Source organism: Lagopus leucura, unplaced genomic scaffold (genome assembly GCF_019238085.1).
Source record: "Lagopus leucura isolate 7727_CA_CO unplaced genomic scaffold, USGS_WTPT01 Super-Scaffold_100157, whole genome shotgun sequence".
NCBI classification, from domain to species: Eukaryota; Metazoa; Chordata; class Aves; order Galliformes; family Phasianidae; genus Lagopus; species Lagopus leucura.
Window position 1 is genome coordinate 17344667 of NW_024962334.1, and position 11319 is coordinate 17355985.

Consider the following 11319-nt stretch of genomic DNA (forward strand, 5'->3'; position numbering starts at 1 on the left):
CCGCCTCTTCCGGCGCGTTCCCCGCCGTACGACAGCGCCATGGCGGTGTTCCACGATGAGGTGGAGATCGAAGACTTCGAGTACGATGAGGAGACGGAGACGTACAGCTACCCGTGTCCCTGCGGGGACCGCTTCCTCATCACGCGGGTAACGGCGGGGGGCGATGAGGGGGAGGCGGCGTTAGGCGTCGGGCGTGCGGGCCGGTGCGTGACTGTGTCTGGCGGGCTCTTGCAGGAGGATCTGGAGAATGGAGAGGACGTGGCCACCTGCCCCAGCTGCTCCCTCATTCTGCGCGTCATCTATGACCAGGTGGGTGCGGGCCGAGGGTGGGCTTCTCATTTCCTGAGAAAGGTGCGATGGTGGCTTCTAAAAGCCTCTCGTAAAGATGAGACGTGGCTGGTAGGCAGCTGGTGGCCTTTCCTTTCGTGGCGCCGTCTCCTGTCCCAATTGTTTTTCTGGTCCCCCGCATCTCCTGTTGTTCCTGAGCTTTAGAACGTGCTGGCTTTGAGTCACTGTGGGATTAAATGCAGGCAAAACAGCCTCCGTGACTCCAGCAGCGGTCACCTGGCCAAACAGCTTTTGTTAGTTATGAGGCATGCTGCAGCTTCCATCTGCAGTACTCCATCCAGGCCTGGGGGTCCCAGCATGCAAAGGGCGCGGAGCTGTTGGAGTGAGTCTGAAAGAGGGTCTTGAGGATGGTCAGAAGGCTGGAGCACCTCGCTATGATGATGATGGGCTGAGGGAGCTGGGCCTGCTCAGCCTGGAGAAGAGAAAGCTGTGGGGAGGCCTTATTGTGGTCATCAAGTACCTAAAGGAACCTTATTTAAAAAAAAATAATTCCTGTTTACAGTCTGATAGCGATAGGATGAGGGGGAATGGCATTAAAATAAAAGCGGGATAGATGTCAAGGAGAAATTTGTTATTCATGGGATGGTGAGGCAGTGGCGCAGAGTGCCCAGAGAGGCTGTGGATGCCCCATCTGTGAAGGTGGCATGGCCAGGTTGGGTGGGGCCCTGGGAGGCCTAATCTGGTGGTTGGCAACCCTGCTTAAGGCAAAGGGTTGGAACTAGGAGGGCTTTTAGGGTCCTTTCCAACTGAAGCCATTCTTTGATCTTTGGGGAGAGAATTTTGTGCCAGTTATACCCAGACTAGAAAACAAAATGGTTATTTGATGCTTTTCTGAGGAAGAGGAGATCCAAGAGAAAAACAAAACCCAAACAAACTAAAACTTTACTTGCTGTCTCTAGGAACAGTTCATGCGTGATGAAGTCATTGCAGAACCTTTGACAAACAAGGAACTGGTAAAGTGCTGATGAATCCATCATGAACTGTTGCTGCTTTAACATAAGGAAATTATGGGAATGACAATTTTGGGAAGAGTCATTTTGCTCCGCCTGGAAGTTCTTGCTGCTGTGGGAAACACGTGCAATAATTGTCTGTCTTAATAACTTGTAAAAGAATTTTCTGGGACATCAACATAAGTTTTGTTTTATTTTGTTTTTTTTCAGTAGGGTTAAGCATTTTATTAGTATTATTTGGGATACATACTCTAGAAGACATGCACTATGATCGTAATTGACTGCAAATCAATATGCGGAGGATGTGTACAGAGTTTTACTCTGAAATTAGAACAGTTATCTAGCAGTGATTTCTTAGACACTATGCAGAGAAGTTCAGTATGTTTAGTGTATGTATACCAGCATGAAATGGCAGAGCATTTCAATGTTGAGAGATGAATTTAGAAATCAGTAGGACTCCATGGTTCTGTATGGTGCTGTACAGAATTGAAGTTTTGATGGAACTTGCTATCTATCTCCTTGGTTTTGTGCCCTCATATTCCCAGCGTATACTGAGTATGGGGAAAATAATGAGGTCCAGAACCAGTTCTGCTGGTAAATTGTTTTTACTCCTGTGAGTGTAAGGAAAGTGCCGTTGTATTCATAACTTGTGAGTGCAACATGCGAGCAGAAAGCTTTGGTAGCTGTATCAAATGGGTATCTGACATAATGATTTGCATTTGTGTGCATTGTGTGAAATTAAACAGAAGAAAACAACATTTTTTTTTACCCCTGTACAGTTAGTAATGTGTGAATGAACTTGAATTCAAAGTGGATTCTTATTTATCCGTATGTTCTCTCTCATGCTGTGGTTTGACTCTTGCAGCAAACATAAAATAGGCTGTGGTTGTCTGTTCTGTTTGTAATACCACAATTTCTGAATATTAAGTCTTGTTTTGTTGGGTTCTGTCATTTCCTAGATAAAAGATGCACACAGTTCACTTTATTCAAAAATAAAATGTTTTTAGGACAGAAGAAAGTTGCAAGAATATGCTCCAAAGTACCGTGGTTCCAAGACTACTTCTTGATTTACAGGCCACTGCACTTAAGAATTTACTTAAAATGGTGATAATTTGTATGTTTTAGTAGGTTGTGACGTCTGTGAAGCCTTGGGAAAAGTATTTGTGCAGCATTTGTATCATGATTTCACTCCAGGCACAAGAGATAAGCAAGTCGCACTGATGTCTCGGATTTAAGTATTTTTGTACTTACAACATTCTGTGAATGTTGGAAATGATCCTTCTAATTACTTTTTAACACAAAAGGCAGAAGCTGACACCCGTCAGCCAGAAGTTTTGAAGGCAATATGCACAACCTGAATTGTTTTTGTGCTTAACCACCAGGTGGCACTCCTGCCACTTAAATGTCCGTGCTTCAGAGAATGCTGTGGGAATTTGGCTAGCTGAAAATATTTATTTTGACTTATGCTTAAATAAAGATGTTTAAAACTGCACCAGTGTTTATAATGGGCCGTTACTTATTCTGCTTGTGCACCAGTCACGATGGTGACTTCTGAAGGTGTTGAGTAGCTGCTGTGGTTGTAATACTAAAGTTTCTCCAAGCTGGCTGAAAATAAGTGGTTTGTAGTCTGTCAATAAATGCAGGAACTCCAGTTAAGCTCCCATTCAAACTACAGCTGTATAAATACCAGGGTTTGTTTTCCAGAAGTCTTCCAGATAAAACTGTGTTGAGTTAAGTTTAAAAAGGAGCACTGGGGATTCTGTGCTCAGAAGTGTCAGCTGTATTTTATTTGGCGAGTGCTAATACAAATTCTGAAATGATTTTCTGTAGTGTTCACCATTGTTCTTAAATACAGATAAGAGCTTTTTGAACAGTAATTATAGGAAAATTACTACATCAGTTCAGGACTGTCAGTGCTTAAGGTTTTGTGATGAGTAAATTATGCACAAGTTGTATGATGCCATGTCTGTATGCATTACTGTTATTTTACGTAGTATCCATGCTTTATTGAGGTTTTCATTTTATTTCCTTCTTCAGAGCTTTTTAGTAGCATGACAAAATAGTAAAATGTGGCTGACTTTGTTAGGAAAGGATGCGTCCACATTTGCCCACAGAAATTGCACTCAGCTTGGTGCTATTGCACTGCGTTATGGTTTGTGGGGGAATAATCACTGTCCCTGTATAATAAAAAGGAGAGACAAAGGGAAAGAAAACACACGACACAAAACCAAGGATGGATGATATGTGTCTCTTTAGTGGCCTGAGATAGATGTTTAAGAAGTGTTGAGCTGTTGTTTGCTTTTCCATCTTCTGTTACACAGAGAGGGATGGAGTTCTACAGCAAAGGAGTTCATCCTTCTGAAAGCTTAGTGATGCTAAAGAGCTGCCCATTTTTGTTCTTTCTGAGCTGGTGAGTAGCTTTGGACTCCAGTGATGGCGCACAGCTTTTTAAAATTCTTCTGTGCTGCATAATTCCAAATCACGAGGCAGGGCAGTGTGAGCAACCCATCAGAAATGTTCCTTTCTAGGAATTCAGTCACAGGGTTTCTTCGTACCACCACAGGCACTTGTACACTGTGTAGGCCCTTGTTTGTTACTCGTGTAATTACATATTCTCGGAACCAATGGTTCACTTGTCTTCTGAGAAGACGGTTATATAGGACACAAAGAAGTCTTTTGCTTGTATCTGACAAGCAGATGGATTGATTAGCTAAAAGGTCGTGTAATTCTGAATCATTGTGCCTGTTTATCAGGCATACATGATTTGTTTTGAATAGGTGCTTTGGAAGTCTGTGACAGAGACCCTGGACCTCCAAGAGTTGAGGTCTGTAGGTCACCAACTTCAGCTCTTGCACTTGCTCCATTTGCCTGTACGTTAGGGAAGTTGTAATGACCTAAAGGTCAGTGTACAAATGCCTTGTCGCTTCTTCCTTCCATCATAAATTTTTAATTTGGATTCTCAGCACCATTCAAAAACTGACCTCATTTGCAGAACATTGTGTTAATGACAGTGAGTGTGCAGACTGTCTGCTCTGCCTACCAAGAAGCAGACGCTGGTCTGTTTTAGGTGAACCTTCAACATACAAATTGAAGAATGTAAAGTGACAACTCTGTATCGTCACTGAGAAAAATAGCTTACATGAACCCCATTTCCATCTTTCCTTAGTTTTAGTTTAAAGTTCAGACCAACCTTGACTGCAGGGTTGAGTATTTGCTAACCTGAAAGCTTAATGAAATGTTACTGCAAATCGGATTTATGATGGTAGTTACAGTACAGTAAAACAAATGTATGCCATTATTTCCTCTGCACGCAGTTCCTTGTGGGTTGCTCTCCTTATGCTTAGTTAGACTAGTAGCTTTGATTCTACTTTGTGGTAACTTAAAATGCTGCTTTCTTCATGTCTCTCTGTAGTAGCTATGGCTTAGAGGAGCCATGGAGGGCAGGGAGGATCCAGAGGGTCCTGTGTAACCCTGAGGATGCTGACTTGTCAGCCCTGGAACTGCTCAAACCTTTTGAATGACAAAGGCAACAACTGAGAGAAGCTGTGACCAGCTGGACAGCTGCTTTCACAGTGTCACCTGCTGTCATGCAGGAAGTGGGTCAAAAGGGACTCACCAGGAGGGTAAAAACTGAAGTGACCTGTCATCACGTCTTCCTACCCCTCGTCATCCCTGTTTCCACCTGTTTGCCTATCAGGTCACCTCTTCAAAATTCTTGGCAGCTCCCCAGCCCAGTGTGAGCTTCCTCCTGTGTCATGGAAAATCACTGCCATGCCATTAATGCTGCCACCGGGCAGTCAGCTGAGGGGATTGCCCTGAAGGTGCTGGGCACTGTGAAGGTCAGCTGCCCATCCACTCCTGCCATTATGCAGCCTGGCAGGAGTGAATGTAACCACTGTTAAGAATCGTCTCTCTTTAAAATCCTGCTAGCACATGGTGATCCAAGGGAATAATTCTAAATAGATGGCAGTCTTGGTGTTGGCAGCTGTGTAACTGAAGTAAAATTTTGGGACTCTCCAAGTCTGATAAAGGTCACTTATGTGAAATGTTTCTGTAAAACAGCTGGGCTTGCTAGAATGATCATGTGTCCTCTTTCTTCCTTCCCTAGTAGTTTAGTTTGGATTCCCAGAGCACTAATTCATTTGTGTTTACACTACATATATATAGTTAACTCAGCATCTTTCTACTTTCTTCTGTATTTTCAGTTGTGGTGTCATTAATACGGTGTAACTTTCAGTCTTCTCTGACTCAATTCCATAACAGATTTTCTGTCAGGTCATGGATGCTGCTGAAACCAAGCTTTCAAAATTGATGAGTAAGGTCCCTGGTGATCTTAAGTTAGACTTACAATTTTAAAAAATGTTTTTAAGCTCATTCTCTGATATTGAAGCTTTTAGGGATGGTATTTTCATTTTGCTACCAAGATTTCTCTTTTTATTGTGTGGTGATGATTTTTCAATTCTAAATCAAAGTTAAGATTCTTACCAGGTTGTTTGAATGCTGAAACTGCTGCTTTAGGGAAAGATCCAGCCATCACAAGGCTTGGGGTAAAAGCAGCAGGAGCTGGCAGGATGCTGATCCACACGTCACTCCTGGGGTGCCCTTTTCAGGCCCTTTCTGTTCCACTGGCAAATGTTTTTACTTTGGCCTCTGTTGTAGTCCTGGAAAATAAGAAAACAACAAATTGACACGTTCCTTATTTCAAGTCAAAGTGACTCCAGCCGGCTAGATGTCCAAATAGCTGCAGCATTTTCGAGCATTATCTTTTGTGTGTATCTTTTTTGTCCTGTGGTGTTTACACAGAGTGCAGGTTTTCTGGTGTAATCTGAGGAATAATAACTATTTCACATTCCCTAGGAAAAAAAAGCCACATTTTTCAAGGGAGGATTTAAAAACAAAAACCAAACCAGCACGTTGGAATAGTTACCGCTTAACAGGTCTCAATTTTGCAGATCTCTGACCATAAGCCTGGGGAAATTCTATAACTGTGCAAAGCTGTTTCAAACATCTTCTGGTATTAATTGAATCCTTTAGATAGTATTGAGCTATGAACCTTTTCCTCTTTTATCATAATGGTAACATACAGTTGAGTTTGCTTTTGAATCAGAGAGAGGCTTCTGTAAGCTCCAGAGCCTTGCTCTGGTGTCATCACAATGATGGATGCTGGTTTGCACCCCTTAGCCTGGAAAAGAGAATCTGACTCTTCATTTAGAATTTAGAAAATGTCTGTAGACAGAGGCACAGACAAATCACCCATTGGTTTGCTGTATCTGAGGCAATAAAGAATGTTTGTCCTGAGGGCTGAAATGAGTGGTGACATCAGCAGGAGAACTTGCTGTCCCAAGTCAGAGGAAGGGTCTGCTTAGCCCAGTATCCCATCCCCAGCACTGCTCTCCCCCATTTGGTGGCGTTTTCCAGAATACCCTACCATGCTTGTTTTAAGTTGTGGACTTCTTGAGATCAATACACTAATAGATAATAGCATAAATAAATATATATTTCCATAAGTTATCTTCATCACTTCTTGAATCTGTGTCACAATTAATTATCCACTGCATCTAATGAAAAGGAATTACACAGTTTAGGGACACTTTGTGAGGAGGATCGTTTCTTTTCATTTCTTTTTAACCCATTGCTCACTGGTTAATATGAAGACGTTTATTTCCCCATAATCATTTCTGCATTGAGCCTGTAAGATCTTTGTCTGCTCAGCCACTCTCCACACAGGAGCTAGTCTGTGCTCTCTTGCCCTTCTCAGAGCATTGCCCACCTCTCCCACATTGTTTTTGAGAGGAAGGGAGGTCAGTGAATCGTGTGTACATTGGCGTGGTGCTGTTTGTTCTCTGCTCTGTTCTCCACTTTCCAAAAATACTTAATGTTAGAATTGCTTTTTGGATGCTTCCTGAGCACTAGACTGGTGTCTTAAAATCAACGTTTAACTAAAGCAAAAGCCTTTTAGAATCTAAGCTCAGAGAAACCATGATTTTCTCCTGTGCACTCTTGTTGATGGCCCAAGCTTGTTTCAGAAGAAGGCAGGGTGCCCTGCCTTCAAGTGTCAGCAGCTCAGACCTGAGGTGCCTTCTGCGGCAGTTTCCTGGTAGTGGCTGAAGAAAGTGTGCAAACTCCATGTGTTTTGGTAGGGCTGTTTCAGGCTGGTTAATGCTGTTCTCCTCCAAACATTTAAATAGTCACATTGCATTTTGTATGTGGTTTCTGCTCTTTCTTCAAAGCCCCGTCTGTGTACCTTTTAGATTTCCCTGTTTTTCCTGCAATGACTCTGCTGATGAGTATCTGAATTTTCCGCACAGTAAAGCTTTTGAATGGAGTTGATGGTGGGTTTTGATGTGACTTTACTTTTAATCTCACACTTTTATAGAAGGAATGTGGGTACTGCCCAAGGTGCACATATAAAACCATTGTTTTTGAAAGGATGAGGATTTTTTTTTTCCATTTGAAGGCACTATTACCTTGTAACTTTATATTTTAATGCCGTTCTGGAAAGGAATTGTCTTATTCATGAATGATTAACGAATGGTGAATGTCAAGGAGTGGGTAATTCTTGCTCTTTCTTTTGAAGAAGGGGTTAATTGTAACTCACAGTCTCTCTCGGCTGGCAGAACTACTCAAGATAAAACTATTTCTTGGAAGAATGCCCTTAGGAAGTTAGTGACCTAGAATGAGCTTGGCATAGAATTGCCTTTTAGCCTTAAATGTGGTGTTCGCTATTGCAGTCTCTATACACAGATAGTTTTTGACAGGCTTTGCAAACAGCCAGGAGTCAGAGCCTGCAGGCTTTCCTTGGGCAAGTAGAAGTTGCAGTCAGGAACTCAATCTATTGCTGGTGAGACAAACAGCAAAATTCCCAAAGCTGGGATGGTGCTCAGCGGGATGTGTGCAAGCAAATGCAAGCCTTCATTGTAGGATGGTGGAAAGCATGTGGGAAGGAGGAGAGCATGCTCCCTGCCAGAGGGGGTTCGTGAAGTTCAAGCCCTGCTGTTAACTGGAAGCAAAACTGTGTTTTTATGCCCCTTATGCCCCTTGACATAAGGCACAAGGGAAAGCAGATGACGGCACACAGAACTGGCATCCTGCCTTGGGCATCAGAGTATGTTTCTGTGGCTTTGCTTCTGCACCTGCACTGCAGGCTGCCTTGCCATCCAAAGGGCGGGTTTTGTTGTGGAAGAAAGGGTGAGTGTGGGAGTCTGCTGGTATGTAACTCATTGCTGTGCACACACTGGGCACATGGCAGTCTGGAGGGATATGCTGATACAGGGCCCATCCCTTCTTACACCAGAAGGGTTTTTCTCCCCACTCGAGCTGTTTGTACTAGGCACCAGTCTCTGAACTTGTTCCTTGCCCAGTAAACCAACCAGTAACCTCATGGTTTGAGCTGTGGTTATCCCTGCTGCGTTGAGCAAATGGAGGGCAATGTATTATGCCCTAATGGAATGATCCTTGCAAATCCTTTTTTTCTTTCTTTTTTTTCTTTCCTCCTTGATAGATATTTCAAGTCTGGGATTTTCGTCTGAAGGAGAATTCAAATAAATCAGCAACTGGAGAAAACATTAAACAACCACAGTCAAACTTACACAGTGTTTTAGACTAATGGACCCCTTCTCAAGATATTATACATAACAGGATTTGATTGTGCTTTCTCAGCCAGAGATTTTCTGTCAGTACCTCTGCCAAATGAAAGATCTTAGGAAGGGAGGATTTGATAGCATTCCAGGTTAAGCCAGCCTCTTCATTCAAAGACAATGACTGCCAGTCCCACACAGATTGCAGCAAGGCCACCCAAATGGAGAGTTTCCACTTAGGAAGGCCAAGTTCCCCATACTCCTTTTATTTTTGCAACCATAACAGGGCCAGGCCATGTCCTTGGTTTCTTTCCACGTCGAATAAAGCGTCTGCACATTTTGTCTAGTTCATTTTTGTACAGTAAAGGCATTTATACTAAAAACACTTGCAAAAATAAAGTTCTGAAGATAGAGATCCATTTCTGACACGTTAATTAACTTGGCAGATGAGAAATTATTATAGTAGATCTGTAACCATAATGTGGATTGCCTTGCAAAAGCAGCTTTTGAGGATCAGAGTGGCTGGGAGGATCAGAATGGTATTGGGAGCTGCAGGCACACGGAGCCCTGAGAGATGCAGCTCATGTAAAATGCTTTCTGAAGAACACTCCAGGGCAGATCCTGCACAGCAGTGTAAGTGTGGAATAACTCGGTCTGCTTTGGTGGCGTTGACTTCAGTGAATGAAAGGGCAGGATTTAGATGAATTACACAATGAACAGGGGATAAAGGCCATGTACAGTAAATAGTTTTCTGGGTTTTCTGCCCTTCCCAGCTATATCGTTAATATTTTAGCCTGTATCAGATTGCTGCTTTACTTGGTCAGCCGAAAGCTGAGGTTGGGCAAGTGCATTGCAGCCTCATTCACGTGTGGGCTCAGGGTGGGCAAAAGCACAGACAGAGCTCTGATCTGTGAGTGCTGCTGGCCTGAGCAGTGCCCTGTTGGAAGTACTGCTCGAAATGAGATGCGTCCGTTTCGTTTATTGTTTGTGTATTGCTGAACTGAAAAATAGCGAGGAGAGAAGGGAAGGAACATTGAATTCATGAAACTCATTTTGGTGCAGAAGTGTCAGCTGAGCCACTTCAGGGTAAAGTGAATAATTTAATTCTCAAGATGTCAGTATAAAATATTTCTCATTCTGTGTCATCCTTCAGTGCAGGCTGGCACTTGATATCAATCTGCACAGTTCCAGTTCCTCCAAAACCTAATTTTTTAGTAGGCTTTATTCAGTAAGTACTGAGTCACTATTACAGTGAATGCAAGACATAGGATATTTGTCTGGAGTCAGCCTTCACTAGGTCAGGATTTTGGCCCTGCCATTCGGTGCCCCCAGCACACCACTGCTGTGTTAAGCATGCCTGGAGCTTCCGACCAGCTGCACACCACCAACTGGGAGCAGGATGCCTTCCCAAGATGTGCTGGAGCTGCAGCCATGCCCAGAGGCACAGCGGCTGCTAAGAGACGTCCTGCTCAGAACGTCTGAAACCACTCCGTTTTAATATTCTCTTTTCTTACTGAGCTGACTACCGTACTTTAAACCTGTCAAGTGTGTTTTATCTCTGTGAAATTCTGTTTACTTTTGCACATTCTTGCACTATCCAGATCTTTATGGCGCAGACTCTTTCTGTCATTTCCCCCAGATGTAGTGTATTGCAGTCCGTTGCTTGTGACTGCCAGAAAATGACAATTCCAAGAGCGTCCGCAGTTCACAGAATAGATATTTTGCTGGTGGAAATTGTGTTGTTTTTTCATTATAGTGAGTTCAGTGGAAAGCAACCAGAGAGCTGTGAGAGACGAGCTTCTCAAATAGGGTAGGGAGGGAACCTTGATGAGGGATGGAAACCTTGAAGAGGGATTTTTGCATATTTTTGAAACGTCCAGTCATTTCCTGGAGTACAGAAAAAGAGAGTTCTTGTCTCAGAACAAATGGCCACCTGCACACTCTCATCCTGAGAAATAGCCCCCTCCATCTCGCCCCTTCTGCTTCTCCTCCCAATCCTGTGTTCTCCATTAGGTTCATCTCTCTACTGCCAAAAATAAATTAGTAAAAAGGGATATGGCTCTCCTGTGTTCTTGCTGGATGTATTCTTTGCATCTTTTCTTTCATTCCTTTTACCATTTATTTTGCAGGTGTGTTTTAAACATCTTTAATAACATAATTGCACTGATGAGACCTAATATAGGTGCAGGCCTGGCAGAATGGGCTCCATGCAGGGGGCTTTTTTGGCACTGGCCCAGCTGGAGTGATCTGGCCAAGGGCTGCAGGCAGGGGAGCACAGGCTGTATTGTCAGGGGCTGTCTGGAAGGGAAAGGTTTTGTGATCTGCACTGCACTTCCAGCATAATCATGCCAAGAGTATTCCTGTTGGAAAGCAGAAAATTCAAAGCTGTCATCTACAACTCACCTTCAAAGCCCATATTGAAAGATCAATAATTGAGGATAGCT

At 43.2% G+C, this 11319-nt stretch overlaps 1 protein-coding gene across 1 annotated transcript; it reads left to right on the top strand.

Annotated features, from left to right (window-relative positions):
* The first annotated feature begins 6 nt into the window (after positions 1-6).
* DPH3 (diphthamide biosynthesis 3) lies at positions 7-2790 on the top strand. Its single transcript, XM_042888680.1, has 3 exons — positions 7-147; positions 235-309; positions 1248-2790. Exons 1-3 carry the CDS (start codon positions 40-42, stop codon positions 1311-1313), a joined length of 249 nt encoding a protein of 82 aa, XP_042744614.1. The 5' UTR covers positions 7-39; the 3' UTR covers positions 1314-2790.
* The last annotated feature ends 8529 nt before the right edge of the window (positions 2791-11319 follow it).